The sequence below is a fragment of the Ananas comosus genome, linkage group 8 (genome assembly GCF_001540865.1).
Source record: "Ananas comosus cultivar F153 linkage group 8, ASM154086v1, whole genome shotgun sequence".
Classification (NCBI taxonomy): Eukaryota; Viridiplantae; Streptophyta; class Magnoliopsida; order Poales; family Bromeliaceae; genus Ananas; species Ananas comosus.
This window is the reverse complement of record NC_033628.1, coordinates 2,222,834-2,245,941: the sequence shown is the minus strand read 5'-3', so window position 1 is coordinate 2,245,941 and position 23,108 is coordinate 2,222,834. Positions and strand designations below refer to the sequence as shown.

The 23,108-nt window shown below is 32.8% G+C and overlaps 2 protein-coding genes across 5 annotated transcripts; both read left to right on the top strand.

Moving 5' to 3' along the window:
• Nucleotides 6,115-10,620, top strand: LOC109714393 (delta-1-pyrroline-5-carboxylate synthase-like). 3 transcript variants are annotated; one of them, XM_020239000.1, is made up of 8 exons: nucleotides 6,115-6,709; nucleotides 7,536-7,687; nucleotides 7,857-7,934; nucleotides 8,052-8,141; nucleotides 8,743-8,829; nucleotides 8,923-9,009; nucleotides 9,850-9,917; nucleotides 10,362-10,620. In XM_020239000.1, exons 1-7 carry the CDS (start codon nucleotides 6,259-6,261, stop codon nucleotides 9,868-9,870), a joined length of 966 nt encoding a protein of 321 aa, XP_020094589.1. In that variant the 5' UTR covers nucleotides 6,115-6,258; the 3' UTR covers nucleotides 9,871-9,917; nucleotides 10,362-10,620. The 3 variants fall into 3 exon arrangements, with proteins under 3 accessions (XP_020094589.1, XP_020094588.1, XP_020094590.1); XM_020238999.1 differs by having other exon boundaries at nucleotides 6,117-6,709; nucleotides 10,357-10,620; XM_020239001.1 differs by lacking the exons at nucleotides 7,857-7,934; nucleotides 8,052-8,141 and having other exon boundaries at nucleotides 6,128-6,709; nucleotides 10,357-10,620.
• LOC109713720 (probable cyclic nucleotide-gated ion channel 5) lies at nucleotides 14,460-22,762 on the top strand. Of its 2 annotated transcripts, none has more exons than XM_020237899.1 (10): nucleotides 14,460-14,672; nucleotides 15,182-15,321; nucleotides 16,245-16,387; nucleotides 16,502-16,590; nucleotides 18,079-18,655; nucleotides 19,453-19,665; nucleotides 20,194-20,498; nucleotides 20,877-20,988; nucleotides 21,115-21,351; nucleotides 21,981-22,762. In XM_020237899.1, the coding sequence occupies exons 4-10, from the start codon at nucleotides 16,574-16,576 to the stop codon at nucleotides 22,683-22,685; spliced, it is 2,166 nt and encodes a 721-aa protein (XP_020093488.1). In that variant the 5' UTR covers nucleotides 14,460-14,672; nucleotides 15,182-15,321; nucleotides 16,245-16,387; nucleotides 16,502-16,573; the 3' UTR covers nucleotides 22,686-22,762. The 2 variants fall into 2 exon arrangements, with proteins under 2 accessions (XP_020093488.1, XP_020093487.1); XM_020237898.1 differs by having other exon boundaries at nucleotides 16,502-16,692.

The following is a 23,108-nucleotide window of genomic DNA, read 5'->3' as shown; positions in this document are numbered from 1 at the left end:
TAAAATCATTCGAACTGATCTGTTGGTTTAAAGAATGTAAACTATTTATATTTAAATTCAATTTATATTAAAATAATTAAGAGGAAAAAATAATACAAATTTTGTTTGACTAACTAGAAAATTTTAGTTTACATTTTAGAACATTCAAATATGATATATAATTCAATTTTCAACCTAAAAGAATATATTGACTCATTTAATCGGTTAATATGGTTAGTTTGGATTTCAAGTTAGACATCTAAATCGAACACCAAAAATTAAAATTTTAGATCAAACTAAACTGTTTAAACCGAAAAACTAAACTTGTCTTATCAATTTTTTTTTTTATCTGTTGTCACAATCGCTCCTTGCATTAAAGTTATATCAATTTTCATTTTGTACTTTATTATTATTTTAAACAGACCTAAAATTGCGGAATGGTCGATAAATTCAGCCATAAAATTTTAAAAAATAAATTAGTTGTATTCAATGCATTAGAATCGTATAAATTAAATTAAAATGTTTGGTAAACTATCAATTTTTTCGTTTTAGCACTTTGATATGTTAATTCATTTTAGTAAAATTTTGTAGCGGATCATTCATCAATTATTTTAAAATTTTAAATCTAGTACAAATAAACATATGGGTCCAAATTCGAACAAGTGTTCACATCAATAATTCATGCATGCTTTGACAAGCCACCCAACATGTTGGGTGTTGTAATGTTGTTTTCATAGCTTACACTGCTCCACTTGTCTTTTACTTGTTATTATCTTGTTTTTTAAAATAAAAAAAAACTGCACACCATTTTTTTTTTATAGCTTTTTAGATAAAAAATTTATTAATTTGGTAATTTTGTAGGTCTAATTCATTTTATAGAATTTTATAGATTCTGTTCATTTTTTTAAAAAACAATGATTAAATTGCCATTCCTCCAAAATATATAAAAAGCATATATAGAGAGAGAGAAAGAGTCCGCCTATGTACTCTTATTAGTACAATTATCTTCGCACTCATATATTATTTTTAATGATAGAGATTTTAAATTGACGATCCATACTGTTAAACGTGATTTAGAGTATTTAAAACTTCTATAAATCAAACTTCATAATTTTCGACATCATTTATTTTATTATTAAAAGATCTTAAAATTGATAATTTTTAATGGCTAGTATGAGATACTTGCTAATTTAGCGGTGTAAAAGAATCAGAATTGGTTGAATTTATTTTCTAAAAGTTTGAAATACTATAAATCATATTTAACGGTATCTTTCTATACATGAATGGGAACCTCTCAACACTTTTTCTTTTGCCTACACCAAGTGTAAAATTTTATCGCATGCACCAATCTTAACTTTTAATAGTATAATTAATAAAAAATTTATACACAAAAATTAATATATTTTTATGTACGGTGTAAAAAAAATTGTACATTGAGTATATAAGACATGAATCAAACCTTTTTTTTAAATAATTATCACATGAAGCAACTCTATTTTTAATAGTATAAGATGTGAACCAAATCTTTTTTTTTTAAATAATTATCCCATGGACTAACCTTATTTTTTAATAGTTAATATAACAAAATTAAAATTTCATCTAATAGATACAATCTATAATTAATAAATATTTTTGCCTACACCAAGTCTAAAATTTTATCGTATGGACCAACCTTATTTTATAATAGTATAATTAATAAAAAATTCATATACAAAAATTAATAGATTTTTATATACAATGTAAAAAAGTTGTATACCGAGTATATAAGACGCGAACCGAATTTCTTTTAAAATAATTATCGCATTGATCAACTCAATTTTTTCATAGTATAAGATATGAACCAAACTTTTTTAAAAAATAATTATCGCATGGACTAATCCTATTTTTTAATAGTCAATATAACAAAATTAAAATTTCATCTAATAAATACAATCTATAATTAATAAAAAATTAATATAATTTTAATTTTATTTAATATTGTAAAATTTTTGAAATGAATGTGCTTTATATAAAATTAGTGCGAAATATTATATCTGATTTGTGAGAGTATATTTTCTACTTCATGTATTACTATATATTTTTATATACTCATAAAATTATACATATCTAAAAAAATAAATATTGAAAAAAATAACTGAAATTTTTTTTTTCTGCAGTATCGCACGGGCCCTTAGCTAGTGGATTATCAATTCAGAAGTTTCATCATAAAAAATAACTTATAAGTATGAAAGAGTTTATATCTCATATAAGTATATCAACCTTACTCTGTATATATATTATGTTAAATTTTTTAGAAAGGGGTATTTGTATACACATCCTTACAAACATAGTGAATTGCAAAAATATCTCTGCAAAACGAAAACTCCATAAGTTATCCCTGCAAAAGTCTAAAGTTATGCAGATATGTCCCTGCCGTTAAGGACTGTTAGAAAATTTTCGTTAACCACGGTTAAAGTACTTAACCNTATATATATACATATACATATATAATATTTAAAATTATAAGAAAAGAAAAAAAAAGTGCAATAGTTTTTAAACAATATAACTTTTGTAAAAGGGTGTAATTAATACAAATGTAAATAGTGCAATTATTGTACAAATAGTGCAACTCACGTATAAACGGCATAAATTAATGTTAAAATTGGCACGGCGAAAAATAGATCCAAAAAATAATTTAATGCAGGAAAAAAAAAAATAAAGAAAGAGCACACCGATATTTACGTGGTTCGATCAACGGCCTACGTTCACGGACGAAAACGAAACAAATATTTTATTAATATCAAAAGGCAGAGTACAAAGAAGATCTCTCAAAAAAATCAAAAGCTTAATTAAATCGGAAACACCGCAACAAGCAACTCCAAAGTGGCTTCTCTCTCAACCAGTACGGACCAACAAATTGGATCGAATTAGCGCATCGGCTAATTAGCACACACGGCTCTCTCTAATATGCAACCTTAATTAGAGCCGCGGCCTCTCTCCTCTTAGCCGTACAGACTACACAGCAACCTAAACTTAATTAGTGCATGGCTTCTTAATTTGATCGCGGCGGCTCTATTAACTTGGCCATATATATATATATATATATATATATATATAGAGTTGAGCTATAATACTTTTACAAGTATCACCATTATGGTACTATTAGGTTTTAAGCTATTGGATCTACTTTTTGATTATTAATAGCTCTTGGATTAAACACTATTCCACCTACCACATCATCTCAACCTCACATCTCTCCATCCAAGGGCTAAAAACACACAAGTATCACTTGGGTGATATTTTTACAAGTATTCTAGCTCTACTATATATATAATATTATATAGAGAGAGAGATGAAGCGATGCAGAGAGGAGAGGAGAGAGCGGATGAGGGAGAGAGAAGTCTAGGCTGGTCTTTACTCCTCCGTGCACAGTCTCCTTGACTACAATTGTTATTCAATAATGCGGCCTTTTAATCTGCGATCGGTCGTTAGCTGATCTACAATATTAAAAATATTTTGGAACTAAATTTTATAATTTTCTGTTATCATTTATCTACAAACGAGAAGTTAAAATGAACAAGCTGAATAAAAATCCTCTATAAAACACTGCTAAGAATTCAAATTCAATCGGAAGATTGCCTTACTTGATGTTAAGAGAATTTGTTTATTAAATTATCTATTTGGATACTTCTTAACGTTTGAACTACGGGGTAAAGTTTATATTTACCTTAAATTTTTAATTTTGGAACTTTATTGATTTCATAGACAAATGATGCCAAAAAATATCAAATTTAGTTCAAATCTTTAATTAGTGCTAGATCAGTCTAACGGAGGCGATCCGATTTGAAACCGTATGAATAACAAATGTACAACGGAGGCCCTGTCTATCGATGTATACACTAGTATTACTACTCTTATATATAATATAGAGAGTTGCTTCTATTAAGAGTATAATTAGTCTAATTATTGGATTTCTAAATAAAGCTAATCTAATTTAATTTGAAATTATATTTCGATTCATATTATATATGCCAAGTTATATTCAAATTCAATTATATTAGATTTAAACTCTAATTAAGTATACTAGAAATTAAACCAAATATTAAATACTTAATAGGAGTGTAACTAAACCATTAAAACGATGGATGCTCTTTCTATGTCTTTTCTTCTCTTTATTTTCTGTTGATTGCTTTTCAATCTTTTGTTTTTGCTTCGCTTTCTTAGAAATAACTAATATATATTCGATACATTAGTTATAGATATTAAGTATTATATATAATAGCCTTATATGATTTATTTAAAGTAACTTTTTGCTATTAGTTTTTAAACATTGATTGAAAATTTAAGGGTCTGCGATGATATTAGTCGAGTTAGAGTCTCAGTGATCCCCTAGGTTGAGGTGGTCCTCCATTGGTTTTAGTTTTATCCAATGTTTAGATAATCGTAAATGCTAAACACTTATAGCAAAATTAATTTTGATGCTATAATAGTTAGCCGTCAACTCTCTCTCATCTTCTCTCTCTTCTCTCCTCTCTTCCTCTTCCTCCTCTCTCTTCTTCTCTATCACTAGTTATATGTTATATATATAATGATTGCGCGCGTAGATGTTTAGGAAGCACGGCGCTCCGTGCTTCCATTTTGTTTCAGTATCGGATTCGAGCGATCGTTCTTAGCTTATCTAAGATATTAAAGATCTAGAAATCTTTTGTGGTTTCCGATATATTTGCTAGTGATCAAGTACCAAAATCACCACGCATAAAATAAAAATTTACAAAATTATGATATATTGACATTATTTTAGATCGAATTATTATTTGTTTTATATGTATTAAAATTTCTATTAAAATTTCATGTGATTTGGATATTTCTACACCGTTTAACTTGCAACCGGCTCACCACGGCTGTTAAAATTATTGATTTTGAGCTCCTTCGATCACTAGGCAAATGATATCGAAAAATTGTAAAATTTATTTTCTAGGTACTTCAAATACTCTAGATCAACTCTAACGGAGCAGATCGTCGATTCGAAAGTCCGAACATCGAAAACAGAGTGAAAGCACGGAGCCCTCCGTGCTTCTATAAGCATACCAGCACAACTCTATATATATATATATATATATATACAAAAAGCGAGTCATCCGGAACTTCAAAACCACCTCTAATGGTGGGGTCTTGCTGCTTCTTTGATCTATAACAATGTCCACTTCTTTTTTTAAAATTTTTTTTTCTATTAAAAATATTTTACAACTAAAAAAATATATTGTACTATTTAATAATATGTTGCTATCAAATTGTGCAACATAATTCATAATTTAAAATTTCAAAAAATTTAGCATTTAAATACAATGTCAGCTTTCTTGAAAAGTTATTTAGAGTCCGGCTGCTATACTATAATGAGTATGATCGCCTTCGTACTCATAAGTCGTTTTCGATGATAGAGCTTCCGAATTAACGATCCATACCGTTAAATATTATCTAGACCATCTGAAATTTATAGAAATCAAATTTTATAATTTTTTGACATCATTTATCTCACGATCAAAAGATTAGAATTTTTAACGGTCGGTATGGAATACATGCTAGTTTAACGGTGTAAAAGAATCAGAACCATTTGAATTTTTTATACAAAATTCTATTCACTATCTAGATAAAGATTAATAACTCTGATCTTAAATTGAAGGATCCGATCATCCATTTTTAGAACGTCGTTTAATTTTAACCATTCATTTTATGCCCGTTTGATGACCATTATTATGATTTCGAAAAATTACGAAATCTATTTTTTAGAAGTTTCAAATGCTCTAAATTATATTTAACGAAGTGAATCGTTGATTCAAAAACTCTATTATCGAAAATAACTTATGAGTAAGAGGGACTCTATACTCATTAAAGTATAGTAGCCCTACTCAAGTTATATATATCTTTTTCTTGAGAGATGCGAACCCTCACTTTAAAGTTTAACATATTAAGAAAAATGATAACTTTTTAAAAAATACAACTGATACGTCACTACAACAGAATTATCTTTTAGCGGTAATTTAATAACTGCGATTATGAAATGGCCGCTATTGATTAATATCTCATTATACTTTAGCGCGATTGTTTCAAACTATATATGTTTACCGATCAATATTTATATATTAAATAAATTTAATTGAGCCATAATAAAATCTTAACCCTAACCCTCACCGAAACCAACCCGATCCCACTCCCCCACACGCCTCCCCTGCGTCCACCTCATCTCTCCCTCACCCCCCTCCTCTCCCTCACCCCCTCATCCTCCTCAAACCCACGGCGACCATGGCCACCACGGCGGCGGCGACGACGACGACGACGACGACGACGACCCCTTCCTCCCCACCGGCTTCGTCACCGCCTTCTCCGCCTGGTCCCTCGAGCCCGCCCCCGTCTTCGCCCGCCCCCGTCTTCGCCCGCTCCGCCCTCTCCTTCTCCGGCTACCTCGTCGAGCTCGAGCGTGGCGGTGGCGGCAGCGGAGGAGGAGGAGGAGGAGGAGGAGGCGGTGGCGGCGCCGATCCCTCGGGGCCGCTCGTCTCCGTCGACAACCTCCGAGCCTACCTGCAAATCATCGACAACGCCTCCATTCTAGGGCTCGATCACGACATCGCGGATCACGCCTTTGAGCTCTTTAGGGACTGCTCCTCTGCCATTTGCCTGAGGAATCGCAGTGTCGAGGCCCTCGCTACCGCCGCGCTCGTGCAGGCGATCCGGGAGGCGCAGGAGCACTCTGCAGGTTCCGATACGTTCCCTAATATTTCTTATCTATTTATGAGGATTAATAACCGGATGCTCTGATTTCATAGATTTTGTTATTGTAATTGTTCGTGCTAGATTCGGTTTTGTATGAACAATGGTCATTTAGCCGACAAACCTATTTTTAGCTGTCATATAATTTTGCAAGATTTAAAATACCGACAAACCTATTTTTAAGAAACCTATTCTCTCTTTCAATTTGTATTCTTGTGTATTGTTAGCATTGAACAAATAAATTTCTTTGTGTTTTAAAGATTAATAAGATTATATGCAAGAGATGCGACCAAAACAACTGCAGAATTAGTAGCTTCAATTTTCGGGTACCTTTTATTTATCTAAGATGTTAATCACATCATCGATTAATTGTTTAACAGTTCAACTAGCATTCAAAAGCAGATGCATTGTTTTTTAGCTTTCCAAACAAATTCAATACAAATTAAGGAGCTTATTGCAGTGTTCTAATTTATGCTTTTTAACTTTTTCCACTTAAGTTGATGTGAAAACATATATAGTGTTGCACTTTTTTGCTTTTTTGTTCCTTTTGTTTTGTTTTGTTTGTGAAATCTCTCTTAGATGAATTTGTTTGTTGTTAAACAAAAATCAATCATTGATGCAATAACATGTCAATGAAAATATGGTAAAAATTTAAAGACACCCGTCAACTATACCATTTTTAATTGTTTGATATCTGTTTTAATTATTTTGTCTTGGTAGTGAAATGACATTCGTAGATTGTTCTTGAATATCCAACTTGCCTAATCGTTTGTGCTTTTTGTCCCTTTTCCCCTTCAAGAGTATTTCATCAGAAGAGCGCAAGAAGATATTGCTGGACATTGCTGACGCCCTAGAGGCGAATGAAAAATTAATCAGAACTGAAAATGAATCTGATATTGCTACTGCACAACAAGCTGGAATAGAGAAATCTTTGATTTCTAGATCGACTCTAAAGCCTGGAAAGGTAGCTCCCCCATGTCTTTCTTTATTCCATTGTGATATGTCTATCCTGTCAATTTGACCAGTATTGACTATATTATTCTCTGCAGAAATTTTTTATGTTTACCTGCCCCCCTTTCTTCTTTGATACATTGCTTTTGAACTGCCTTAATTGATTCTTCATCATTTGGCAGATATCCTGCCTTGCAAAGTCAATACGTGTACTTGTAAATATGGTAGACCCAATTGGCCAGATATTGAAGAGAACAGAGGCAAGAGCTTAGTTGTCCAGCTTGAAATTAAAATGATAGAAATTAAATTTATGGAATTTTCTAGATTTTGTGACAGTTATGAATTTGTTTAAACTCTAAGATGCATAGCTTACTCAGCTTGCAGATGGGCTTATCTTAGAGAAGACATCGTGCCCCTTGGGTGTTCTCCTGATTGTTTTTGAGTCCCGCCCTGATGCCTTAGTTTGGGTAAAATAGTGTTTTCTGTCTTGATTGTACTTCTTTAGTCTTTTTAATTTGTATTTACCATGGTAATGAGAGTGCTAAAACAATGATTAACTTCTTTAGCATGCATAACTGGGGATTTAGGAAAGATGAAGTTGCAGTAACTATTCTTTTATCTGCTCTAATAAAGAAACAGTAAAACTTGCTTAACTTTTTTAAGTAGAGAAGTTTAAAAAAGTAGAGAAGTTGAGCAAGGTGTAATCTTCGCACGAGGAGGAGGATATTAAAAACTTATCAGAATATTATTTAGTTCTTGTTTCCGACTTTTAACAGCAGGATTTAATTTTCAGCACTTTCTGTACAATTACCTGAATATTTATTGTAGCCTTTTGATAATTTCGGTAATTGAACTATTTGGTCATTGGAAATGGTAGTCAGACCAAGCATTCTTGGTTTTCTTTGGGTTATGTTACCTTTATATTGATCTTTATGTTGGTTATTAATTGGTAATCGTTACTCTTAAGCTCACTGTCCTTGTAATGGGAAAGGCTTAAGAACTTTCGTATTATTATTTTTCCTTGTACCTCTTTCATCTTATGTTTTCTCTTTTCGTCTGATGCAATAGATTGCATCTTTAGCAGTTCGAAGTGGGAACGGGCTTCTCTTGAAAGGTGGGAAGGAAGCCATGGGATCCAATGCAATATTACATAAGGTTTTTTTTTTTTTTTCCTTTGGAGCCAGTTTCATTTCCTAATAGTCTGCAAACTTAAATTTACGTATTTCAACTTCCCCAAATTTTGTTTAGGTCATTTGTGGGGCAATTCCAAGCATGGTAGGTGACAAGCTTATTGGTCTTGTAACATCAAGAGATGAAATTCCTGATTTACTGAAGGTTAGCTTGGCTTATAATTAATTCTGCCACTGATTATCTAATAAGTTTGGAGTCTAAGCATATAGAGGACCAATCTATAATTTTAGAAAATTAGTCCCGAGACTGATTTGTAAAAGTATGAACATTGTCGTCAGTTAGAGGGACTCGAAACTGGATTCTGAAGCTTGAGTTGATATAAGATCTGTTCCTTTCGGAATTCCATAGATCTGATCCTGTACGTTTTATCTTGGGATGATTGATTGATGATTGATCTTTTGTTGGGAGGTAAAGGCCCTTAGGCATTATTAATTAGTTTTGTTAAAAGTTCATTAAATTTAATATTTTAATTATTTCTTACTAGTTAATTGTTGTTGCTTTATTTATTTTAAAAAATATATAACCTTTAAATTTGATGAAAATAGGTGATAAAATTTGATAAAATTTTAATTTATTGGGAACTTTTGCTCTCTTTTTATGTTTTATGGATATTATTTTTTCAGGATGATATGAAAGAAATTTTGCTCCATATGATGTTCAAGCGTTTTATATATTCATGTTTTCTCTAATTTGAAATCTTTTCTTTTGCTTAGAAATCTCTCAAGTGCCTAAAATTTGCCTCTTCTTGTAAATAAATTTTTTTGAGAGAATGGTATAGCATGTTTCTGCTTTGTTCTTTTGGGTCGGGTAAGCTTGAGCACCAATTATTAACTTACAAACTATGGTAGCAGAGTTTTGCACTTTCTTTTTTGGTTTCAACTGATGCAAACTGTTGCTTGCATATAGTTATTGTGAAACTTGATTTTGAATTTTTAATTTTTAACTGTAAGGAGATCTATTTTTGTTTGATGTTTCCCTTTGAAGAACAAGGACAGGGTTCTCTAGAAACTTGCTGTTCGGGTGGCATTTTCCTTTTGATCTCTTCATTCAAGGTATTCTTTTCTTTTTCCTGTAATTATAACTACTGTTTTATAAAACTTTTGTTCTAATTTTATATTTCCTCGTGAGTTTAATTTGCAAGTTAGATCTCAATTGCCTCAAAATGTCCTGTTTTAGAACTAAGAACTTTTAGTTTAGTTCATTGCATTTTGAGTTAAAGTAGTTCAATTCTGTGGCATCTCATAACTGTGGAGCTGTGAAATTTGATGGAATTGCTGGTAAATATGAGAGTTCGAGATTTAAGAGTCTCGTATATATAACTTGCAAAACAATTCTTATTTGTTCTAAAATCCTCACTTGATATGAGTTTATGTCATTTCTTAATTGAAAATTAAGGAGGATTTATTGACTTACTGCTAATCGAGCAAAGATCAGATGTTAGTGTTGTAACTCTTTGACACTGATTTTATGACTTTTTTTTCGTTGATCCAGAACAGCTGGAGCTGCGGAAATTGAAGTGGGAAGCAAGAGTTTCAAACATGCGGTGTTTGTTATTTTTTAGCTACATTTTGAACAAGTATTTTTTTGTTAGAACTTATGTTTGAAATTTAATTTGAATACTGAGATTGTAATTTGAGAGTTGAGATTATTTGTTATACAAATTATTAATGCTTTTTGGTTACTAATATTTTTTAATATTTCAATTCATTGTAGTATTTAGTTGTTAATCAATCAAGTAGTTTAATATTAATTTAATTGCCGCTATAAGCTTTATTTACCAATCATTTAGTATGTTTTTTGCGACAATTATAATTAATTATAGCGGCATTTATAATAGTTGTTATTGTTTAGTATTTAGCGGCATTTATAATAGTTGTTATTGCATACTATTTAGCGGCATTTATAATAGTTGTTATTGTATAATATTTAGCGGTATTTCTAATGGTTGTTATTGCATACTATTTAGCGGCATTTATAATAGTCGTTATTGTATAATATTTAGCGGCATTTATTTGGATTTTTATCAACCGCCGGAATAAATACCGCTAAAACTTTTAGCGACCCTGCCAATAGCGGCAATTGTTAAAATTGCCACAAAATATTTTAGCGGCAATTGTAATTGCCGCTAATTTAAAAAATAATCGCCGCTAAAAAGTAATTTTGTTGTAGTGCGTTATAATTATATATCTATATTTTTTCGAAAGATGTGAACCCTAATTTAACATAAAAATAAAAAAAAACTAAAAATGACAAGTAAAGTAGAAAGAATAAAATATTATCTTAAATTATACAATAAAAGAATAAATAGTACAGCTACAGCACAAGTAAGTTACACCGTTTATACTTGGATTGCTCCATTTACATGGTATGTTGTACTTATTGTACTATTTTGTATAAAAATTGCACGCTATATATAAAGTATTGTACTATTTAAAAAATTAATAAATATTCCTTCTCTTTTCTTATTATTTTAAAATTTTATTTTTATGTTAGATAAAATACTTGTTTTTCGAGAAAAAAAAAAGATACATATAATTATGATTTGTTACTTTACTTTCCGAATTTACTTAATATGTATTTTTTTTTATGTATTATGAAAGAACTGCAATTTGGTCATCGTTTTTTTGAACGAGCCGAATCTGCAAAATAAAAGGTGCATTACACTTGCAAAATTGTAAAATTAATAATTTTTTTATGCAAAAAGGCTTTTTTGCTATTTTAATTTTACTTGAATGTGATGGGTTTTCGTAGATTAATTTAGAAACNTTCATTAAATTTTATAATTTTAATTAGTTTTAGTATAGTTATAGGAGTTTAGTTATCATACTTTTTTTTAGTATTAGTTACAATACATGTGCGATGCACGTTATATTTATAAATTAAATTAAATTTAAATATAGAAACTTAAGTTAAAGCAAATTTTGAATTTGTGTTTTAAATAAATATTAGGGATATGAGTTTATTTTTTAATTAATTAATTTTTTGAATTTATTTATCTAAAATCACTTATTTTTAAAAAAGTTGGAAAATTTAGACACAATCAATTAAAAAAACAAAGAAACAAAACTGTTGAACTCTATTTAAAAAAGGTAGACCTATATAAATTTATGTATTATCAAATTTAATAATTTTAATAATATTTTATTAGGTAAAACTAGAATAATTAGCTATTAATAGCTAATTGAGTTATTGAATTTAAAAAGTAAACTCGATTAATTAGAATAAACCAATACCATAAAATTGAAAGTTCAGGGTGTTTGGAGTGATTTCAAAATCTGCTATAGTTGAGGGGTCTCATGCATTTTTACCAATAACTAATAATATTATATAATTGAACTCTGTTTATTTAAATTTAAAAAGTGATAATTGCATGGCTATGAAATTGTGTACTAATCGTGTAAAATTTTATTGTATCCCTATAATATTTTATTTATCAAATATATTCCTTTAAAACTCTAAATTTTCATCCACTATGCCCTTATAAAATTAAGTTTTCTAAAATAAATTTATAATTGATAATTTATGAAGTAACAAAAAATTAAATAAAAATGCATATTTAAAAATAAAATACTAACTTTAATTTGTGAGATGAATATATTTGCAAACTATGCCAGCTTTAGAGGGGAATGTGCAATAACTGACACTTTGTAGGTGTAATTAAAATGTAAAAGACACCCCTAGACTTTAACAAATATTGAAATTGATCTTTTAAACTTTTTTCCGTTTAGCTTCGTTTTTAGCAATTTTGGAGAGCCTGATAGAATCAAATCAAGCGTCCACGAGAGATACACGTGATCAAGAATTATTTTAATCAAAAAAAATTATGTGGATATCTCACATGCGTTTGATTCTAACAAAGTTTGTAAAATTATTAACGAGAGTAGCTAAATCAAATAGTTAATATGTAAAAGGAATAATTACCTATGTATTTCTCAAAATTTTTGAAATACTTTTTATATTCTTATTTTTTTTCTTTCGAATATACTCCTTATATATTTTTTTCGTTATTCAAAAATAACTATGTTGTTAGTACTCGTTAAATCATCTAGGATTAAATTCAGATTAAATTTCTACCGAAGTTAAAAAGAAGTCGAAATACTTATTTTGCCCCTAACTTAAGAACAAATAAGAAAAATTAGCAACGGTAGAATAATATATTTGAAACAGCAAAAAGTTAAAATATTTATTTTGCCCTTAACTTAAGAACAAATGAAGAAATTGGTGATATTAGAAAATTATATATTTGAAACGATAAAATAGTAGTTTCACAGAAAGAACGACTGTTCCTAACAGTTTACTAACAAAATTTAATTTAGTGGGTATATTTGAAAGAATTTAAAAAGGGTTTTTTTTAAGAAATAATTGCCCATATACTCATCGTACGTTTGAAAATATCCGATTTATTCCTACTTTTTTTTCTTTTTAAAATACCCCTCGTATGTTTCACCGTTATTGCAAAATACCCCCGCAGTTATCTCGTGTTAAGTTAATTTGGATTAAACTTGAGTTAAATATCCATCACAGTTAAAAAAAATTAAATTGCCAAATTTGTCCTTAACTTAGAGGCAAATAAGAAAGGTTGGTGACGGTAGAGGGGTATATTGGAAAATACTAAAAGTCAAAATACTAAAAGGGCAAATAAGAAAGACAGTGATGATGGAAGGATATATTTGAAAGAACAAAATAGTAATTTTACAGAGATAATAGAGTTAATTAACAGATTTTAACTCTAGGGGTATATTAGAAATAGGTTGGAACGTAGAAAAAGTATTTTCAATATTAGCCTTCTAAGAGGGATAAATCGGAAAGTCGGGAATTTTTCAGAAGTAAATAAGCAATTGCCCCTTTTTTTATATTAACTTTCCAAAGGGAGTAAGTAAGAAAGCCTGTAACTTCTCAAGGGTATATAAATAATTGCTCCTACATAAAAATATAGAATCAAACAAAAAAAAAAAAGGCAATTGTTCATATATCCCTGGAAAAGTTTCCGACTTTCTCATTTACCCCTCTTAGAAAACTAATATTGAAAATACTTTTTTTACGTTCCCACATATTTCAAATATACTTCTAGAGTTAAAATCTATTAATAAACTCTGTTATCTTTACGAAATTATAATTTTGCCCTTTTAAATATACTCTTCTACTGGCACCTACTTTTTTTATTTGCACTTAAGTTAGGGACACAAAAAGTATTTTACTTTTTAGTCTTTTCAAATATACTTTTTTACCATCACCAATATTTCTTATTTGCCCTTAAATTAAGGGCAAAAGTGATATTTTAATTTTTTTAAACTATGGTAGATATTTAACTCACGTTTAACCCAAGTTAACTTAACGGGTGATAACTGTAGGAATATTTTGGAATAACGGAGGAACATATAAGGAGTATATTGGAAAGAAAAAAAAGAGGTAAATTAGATATTTCTGAAATTTTGAGGGGTATATAGGCTATTATGCCCCCCAAAAAAAAAAGTTTTGGGGGCAAACTTGAAACGTGCTTAAAGGTTAAGGGGGTGTATGTACATTTTCACCCCAAAAAAAAAAAAAAAGCTTCCTATTTTGTAGGGGCATTTTTGCCAATCGAAGATCGTCGCCATTCTCGGCGCGTAACTCCCCCGACCACCGTTTCTTGCCATTTCCGCCGAACCCTTCGCATCCTCCTCCTCCTCCTCCCACCTCTCTCTCTTCTCTAGGGTTAGGGTTTCGACGAGTAATGCTCGCGTTGATTGGAGGAAAAAGGTGACGAAGAAGTGTCCCCCTCCTCTCCCGTCGTCGTTGATCCCCCATTGCCCCCTCCCGATTCTCAGGTAATGCCAACGTTTACCCTAGTCGACGCAAACAACCATGACGCACGCGAAATCAACCGAAATCTCCATTGGAATGCTTCGCTCTGTTGTTTGTACTAAATTGCTTCGTGCGTAGCGTCGAGTTTCATGTCGTTATGGTGGTTTCGTGGTGTTGATCACCTAATTAGGATGTAGCAATCTTTGTTTTGGTCCGGAGTTTAAGCATTGTTCAATGGCTAAATTCTTTTGATATCTATTAAGTTACATTCAATTTCTTCACGTAAGTTCTTTGAATTTTCGTAAACGAGGAGGGATTTGGTGATTTAATTCTGCAAAATTGTGAAAAAAAAAAAGAAGCCCAATAATGACTCCTAGCATGGCATGATGCATTGTAAAATGTTGTCCGTATAAAGTTGCCTACTGTATTATTCTCTGTTTGGTATGTATACAATGCAGTGGTGCGTAATTTGGTATGCGTATCTTGATTTTCGAACCTCTAATTGAAGTACTTTAATTTCTTTGTCATGCAGAACGGCTCTGTAAAGGACACTGGATTTGGTTTTTTGTTGTAGCATCATTGGCTGTCATTTTTGGAAAAGCTTCATATTTGTGATCTACAAATTTTGTGCCGTTGGAGAGCACAAGTTGTTGATATATCAGAGAGAACATTGTAAGTTCTGATTATGGAAAAGCCAAAGTTTGTTATAACTACAGTTTGTGAAACATTTTGTCTATTAATTGTTGTACTACAACTCGTAGGGCCTAGTTTGGTATGTGGTAGCTAAGAGCAACATTTTATACAATTGAAGACTTAAAAAATTCAAAAACACTTACAAACTTTTCTTTTCCAATGCTTTAAAATTGCTGTTGCACCACTACCACATGCTTCTCTGGTGGCGGTTTCAACCGCAATTTTATAGTGTAAAAGGAGGGAAGATAAAAGCACTTTTAAAAATTTTGGGCCTTTTATAGTATAAACATGGTGCTTTTAGCCACTATATTACCAAACTAGGCCTAAACGTTATTTCTTATATCTTTCGAGATCTTCTTTTATAATAAATAGACTACCTTTACCTTCTTTTTTTTTAATACTGAGTTTGCTGTTGTAAAAATAACAAGAAAAGATTAAGAGATTATAGGCCATTAAAAAAATATAAGTCATTAGGACGAACATAAGATGTTAAAGTCTAATTTAATTTAGTCAGATGGCTTTTGTTCTTCTTCATATTAAGTTACACATTGTCTCATTTGGCTGCTTATAACCCCTTTTTTATAAATGAAAACATTTGACTTCTGATTACAATAGTTTATGAATCTAAACTCTTTAGCCTGGAAATTTAGCTTGTTAGAGTCCTGGCAGCATAACCAAAAGTTTACCGCACTTGGCAATTACTTGTGATGAGGTCTGTCATGAGGGCAACTGTATTATGTGCGGTAATTTATGACAAGTATCAGCCTCATATGAAATGCTCAATATCTTCGGGGATGTTGAGATTCAACCTGTGATTATTCCCTCAATGCTAAAGTTCAGCTGTTTTTGACTTGTGGATCAAGTCTAATTTTACTTATTCTGCAATCGTTCTATACTCTCAGATTTGACCTTCTCAGCTACAACAAGCTTTAATTGCATGATCGTGGCATTATGCAACATTTTGTGCATAAAGTTTGGTTTTGGTCTTGTTCATCACTGGGAGTAGGTGAGGCTGCTTTGTCAAGATGGTAGTGGAAATGTAAAGGTAGATAATCTATTGGCATTTTATTTTATGTCTATTTTTTTATTCTTAAGTTGTGAAAGTTATCTGATTAAAACTGAAATTTCTATTTTTGTGTGGATTCTCTTTATTATGTAGGTGTCTTGCTTAGAAGGACATTGGAGTTGTGCATACTACTGACTAAGCTTGATCTTTGTCTGGAATACTCTTATGATGGTGACATCGTGGTAATTAGCAGTTTTCTGTCTTCGTGATGCATAATAGTTCAAGATGTTAAGTTGTGGTTACAAGTCCCAATATATGGATGGCCAGAAAGAGAAATTTGTAAGGTGTGCTTATTCAGCGGCCAGACACCTTTTGTGAAATTTCCTACCCATCATTCGACAACTGTTTGACGATAATTTATTGATGTTGTTTATGTAGCTAGGCCTTCCAGATACATATAACGTTTAGTTTGGTATTCTAATGTTGGATTACCTTGTAGAGATTTTATTATCAGTAGTCTCTGCTCATTCTTATGCTTGTACCTCCACTTATGTAGTTACCGAAAGGCTTCTCAAAAAAATAAAAAATGAATACTCCTGAGTACTATCTTGGCTCATTTCAATTTATTCTCCCACATTTACTCTTGCTATGTGAGTGGCAATCTCCTAATGTAAGCATCATGGTTTTTGTCTCCAATCACGATGGAGCAATAATTTACTATACAAATGCAAAACATTACTTGACCTCTGCCTTATTGGTAATTTGTCATGCTTCACTTTTGTTTGATTTTCATATTTGTGCTTGAGATTCTACGAAAAAAATCATATTTTATAGTGTAAACCACTTCTGCATTGTCATATTCATTGCGGCATGTGCATGCTTAAATGTATTTGTGCACTCTTTTGTTTGTCTGCATTTTTATGGTTTGAAAACATAGTCCCCCAAAAGAGCACCAGTTTCCCTCTTGATAGGAGCTTTAAAGGCTTTTTTTTAAAACATTATTTTTAACTGTACTTTGCTTGTTGCGAGGATTATTTTGCTCCTTTCTAATGGTTTGACTTAACAATTCTCAGTTTGCACATCTCATTTATCTTCCTTATATCTGAGCGTGTAATGCACATTGCTTTGCTGCTCGTTTATCACCTTTTGTTTTTAACTTGTGTTTGCATGCCATTATGAAACTTGCTCTTCTTGTGTGATAAGGTGTTTACCTTTTTATCAGAAAGGATTGCAAAATTATTTAATAGGTTACTCTGTTATAGAATGGTGAATTCAATGTGTTGACTATTTTCCACTGTGTGTTTGTGTCGCTTTAGATGGAAGTGTTATTTATTGATGACTTTTAACCTGACATTAGAGCCTCATTTTTTTGATATATTGACTGAGCAGTCCCTATGAGGGTAAGACTAGCATGAAACTGTTGATGCGTAATAAGGCCTTCCATGTTTCATCTGAAGCTAAACTTTGACATAAAGAGGGTAAAGGAAGGGCACTGCAACATAGAGAATCATGTTTAAAATTTACACACAAACTCTTTTGTTCATGGGAACCAGCTATTTGCCTCTAATTTGCATTATTTACTCATGTTAGTTGAAAGTCTTGTATGATTTGGTTTCACTTCCCTGTCAACCATCATGTTTGGAAATCTTGCTAACTAGTACATATGCTGGATGCAATTTTTTTTTCTTCATGAAATAAGTATGGCAGTTTATCCTGTATTTATTTTCTAGGTTGGAAGAGTCAAGCCCAAGGCTATCCTTTGCATCTGATGCTGGCAGAATGAACAAATGTGGCTTCCATATTGATGGATTTGGTCGTGAATCAAAGAACCCTTCAAAATCCTTCAGCAGGGGTATGATGAGAGGTTCTGAGGGACTTAAATCACTAGGCCGGTCTCTTCGGATCGGTGTTTCTAAGGCAGTTTTCCAAGAAGATCTTAAGGTTCAAGAGAAGAAAATATTCGATCCACAAGACAAGTTTCTTTTGAGAATGAATAGGCTATTTGTGATATCATGCATCCTTGCTGTTTCAGTGGATCCCTTGTTTTTCTATCTTCCAGTCATTGATAGTGACTCAAACTGCATTGGTATAGACCGAAAATTAGCTATCACATCAACCACAGTGCGGACCCTGATTGATGCTTTCTACCTTATCCGCATGGCTCTTCAGTTTCGCACGGCCTATATTGCTCCATCATCTAGAGTTTTTGGCAGAGGTGAACTTGTGATCGATCCTTCGCAGATAGCTCAGCGGTACCTGACTCGCTATTTCATCATTGACTTCCTTGCAGTGCTGCCGCTTCCACAGGTTTCAAGAATTTTCAAGTTAACTGTTTTTTTTTAATGTTTTGAACAATACCTCCATCCAAATTTGGGGAGCACATATAATATTTGTACACTCCTAGGTAAAACATCTACCAGTTACTTATTTCCTAACCTACATTTTGGTGTCTTCAACATGTGAAATCATCAAACTTTTATGGAGTGACTTACCACATTTTTATAATTTTATTAGTTGACTCAAAACTATTGGTGTTAGAAAAATTTTGAAGAGTTAGCTTGCGTAACTTTTTTTTTTTCCATTCTATTTGAGTTTATCTGCTTTCGTTGAAAACCTAACCTAGCTGCATGATTTTTGCCATGTTATTGAATTTCTAAAATGACATTAAGGACTGTATGTGCACTTCCAGCAAGCTGGTGGGCAGTTTCTAGTGGAACTAAAGGGTGAGAGAGTCTTCTCAATTTCTGGTGCCCATCTTAGCCGTGGGCTGGCATAGTTGCGTACTGCATTATGCATGCTGATTAATGTATGCAAATTATGTGGCATGGCTCATGGGAAGGGAAAATGAAACAAAAAAAAAAAAAAGAGGAGGAAAAAAGAGAAGATTCATTTTCATGCGTATTTGCCATACCCTGTCCACTTAACATGACAATAGTAAATGACATATTTGTAATGCTAAAGATATTAGCCTCCATGACAGCTCAGCACTATTTGCTTAACTAGGATTATTTGTATTTCTGATATATGTAATTAACTGACTTGATTTGTGTTCTACTTACTAATTTCTTCTGCTATGTTAATTTTGCTTCTGCAATCACTTTCAGGCGGTTATCTGGGGATTTCTTCACAGATCAGCAGGGTCAGATGTTTTAGCTACAAAGAATGCATTGCTCTTTATTGTCTTTGTTCAATACTTCCCTAGGTTTTTCCGAATACTTCCATTGACATCTGAGCTGAAAAGGACTGCTGGTGTATTCGCTGAAACTGCTTGGGCTGGTGCTGCATACTATTTGCTGTGGTATATGCTTGCTAGTCATGTAAGTGCAATATTAGCAAATTTGTCAAGTTATTAAAACAAGAGATTATATTAAAATGGGATTGTACACTTCTTTTTATTGGCAATTTATCTCTATTGGGCTATGGTTCTATCATTTGTGGTTGAATATGATTTACATTGTGAGGTTTAGTGATCTCATGAACAAGATAGAACCAACTGTCATGTTTTGATCAATTATGATGTATCGGATAGGGCTGTTTGAATGGAGATAATAAGATATTTTGCATACTTATCTTCATTTTCAGCATAGACCATTGGATGGAATACTATTGTGTTTCAGATACTATTTTACATTTTATCTAGTTTGACCTACAAGATCGATATATAATCTTGCTTGGGTGCTTGCAGAATACTATATGTTACTAGTCGTTCAATCACCCATGAGGAAAAGCACTAGATCCAAGAAAATTTTTCCCTTTTCACATTATCAATATACTGATCCTAGGAATGAGTTTTATACTGTTGTTTCCTTTTGTTATTAGTATTATTTTCTTTTCTGTTCTTTCAGATAGTTGGTGCGTTCTGGTACTTGTTATCTGTGGAGCGTGTAGATGATTGCTGGCATTTTGCTTGTAAAACATCTGATGTATGTGATCAGGATTACCTGTATTGCGGCAATCAGTTTCTGCAAGGTTATGACAGATGGAGTAATGTGAGCAGTGAAATTATCCAGAAACAATGTACAGTGGATGGGGAGCATCCACCTTTTAATTTTGGGATCTACCAAAATGCCTTGGTATCTGGAGTCGTTGCATCAAAGAAGTTTATCTCCAAACTTTGTTATTGTTTGTGGTGGGGTTTGCAGAACCTAAGGTAAGGCTGTTCATTTTATGGGTAGAATGGTTAAGCTCATCTGTTAGACTATTATATATGACGATATTATTGTAATTTACTTTAAGCAAGAGAATCGCATAATGTCATACAGTTAAAAACTTTAAAGCCAAGCCTCGGCAGTGTGAGCTAGCATACCAACTTTATTGTCACTGATAATAAAAAATATCAACTCTAATTCATCAGATACTTATTTAAACACCATCTGAGGTGGTAATAGTTAGACCTCAAAACGGTCATGCTGATAAGTGTTGCACTTATTAAGGGTCATGCACAAATTTGCCTTAATAGAATGTCTTCGATTAGTGGTGCAGTGAAGTTTGTTAATTTTATGGAACCTTTGTTATGTCCATGCAACAGTACCCTTGGCCAAGGGCTCCAAACAAGCACTTTTCCTGGAGAGGTCATCTTTTCAATAGCTCTGGCAATTCTCGGACTTATTCTTTTTGCCCTCCTCATTGGAAACATGCAGGTAAAGTTGCTTCCTATTTCCTACCCTTTTGGGTTAAATTAGACTTACCTACTTTTGACAAAGAACGCGCCTCTGCAATTTTTCATATCTCGTAGCCTGATCATCTTTTTTAATAATTTTCTACAGACGTATCTTCAATCGCTTACATTACGACTTGAGGAGATGAGAGTGAAAAGGCGGGACTCTGAACAATGGATGCATCACCGCTTGCTGCCGCAAGAGCTTAGGGAGCGCGTTAGACGGTACGACCAATACAAGTGGTTAGAGACGCGGGGAGTAGATGAAGAAAGCTTGGTTCAGAGCCTACCCAATGACCTGAGGAGGGACATCAAGCGCCATCTCTGCTTAGGTTTGGTCAGAAGGGTATGCGTGTTTTTTATTTTTATTTTTTTTCTGATCTCCTCTTTCCAGATGCTTCTCTCTGTGGATTCTAGTGTTGTCGGTATTAGTGTCAGGGTAAATTGCACCGGGTACTCCCAGTCCTCTTAGGTTGTTTCAGTTTGGTCCCCGACTTTTCAATCGTTACAGAGGAGCTTTCGCATCTTGTTGCTGTCTTATTAGTTTCATTAAATTCTTGGGTTTAAATTGGATGGGATTCCATGAGTTCCCCAAGAAGAAATTGAAAAGTTGCTTATGTGGCAATCTTATAATAATGAATAAGCAGATATTTCTGTCCAAATTTGACAGAGATGTAATAGGATAAGATTTGACCTTATGAGGAATCGAGTAGGATAAAGATTTGAGCATGTTTGCTAATTGTTTGGTGCTTTGTATCTTCATACAGCATTAGGAAAGGACTATTAGAAACTGCTGTAGCAAGAAGTTTTAATACAACAGCCATCTGATGAGCTCTCTATTTCAAAATACAGAGTTCTGAAATACTGTTTTATTAAAAATAAAAATTTAGACACCCAATGGTAACTAAACACCGCTAACGCAGAATGCGATGGTTTCAAACTAAATGCTCTATCTGTTTTTCCTTGTCTGTGCAGGTCCCTCTTTTCGCGAACATGGACGAGCGGTTGCTAGACGCAATATGCGAGCGGCTGAAGCCGAGCTTGTGCACGGAAAACACGTACATTGTGCGGGAAGGCGATCCCGTCGACGAGATGGTCTTCATCATCCGCGGTCGCCTGGAGAGCGTGACCACCGACGGCGGGAGGAGCGGGTTCTTCAACCGCGGCTTACTGAAAGAGGGTGATTTCTGCGGCGAGGAGCTGCTCACCTGGGCCCTGGATCCCAAAGCCGGCAGCAATCTCCCGTCGTCTACAAGAACCGTGAAAGCCCTGACCGAAGTCGAAGCTTTCGCGCTGAGGGCCGACGAGCTGAAGTTCGTGGCGAGCCAGTTCAGGCGGCTTCACAGCAGGCAGGTGCAGCACACGTTCAGATTTTATTCGCAGCAGTGGAGGACATGGGCCGCGTGCTTCATACAGGCGGCCTGGCGGCGCTACTCAAAGAGGAAGTTGGCGGAGCTCCGCCGCAGAGAAGAGATGGCTGCAGGGCTCGACGACGACTGTGATGATGACGCCGATCAGTTTGGCAACGGCTCATCGAGCCTCGGGGCGACCATCTACGCGTCGCGGTTCGCGGCGAATGCTCTAAGAGGGGTTCATAGGACTCGAAGTAATAGTGTGAAGGGGCTGGTCGCGTTACAGAAGCCTCCCGAGCCCGATTTTGCCGCGGATGATGCAGATTAAATTGTTCTCATCTCAGTTGCTGGTTGTTTCAGCTGAAGCACGCTGAATTGTAAATTTTCATTATCTATATCTATAATACTATATATATATATATACATACATAAAAAAAGGGATAGAAAATTTGAATTGACACACAGAATACTTGATGGAATTAAAAAATATTCCATACACATTAAAAAAAGCTTACTAACTAAAGATAAATCAGGTTTGACCTACCAAATCAATAATTGTTTAAACTCAAATAATAGAGTCAAAAAGTAAACTTAAATTTTGAGTTTGATTCATAAATCTAAATGTAAATTTTTAAATTTTGAATATATATTAAAAAAATTGTATGCTATGGCAGATATGTATATATAAAATATGTGCGGTATAGTTAAATTAAAAAATATACTTAAAAACAAATTAAATTTATAAATTAAT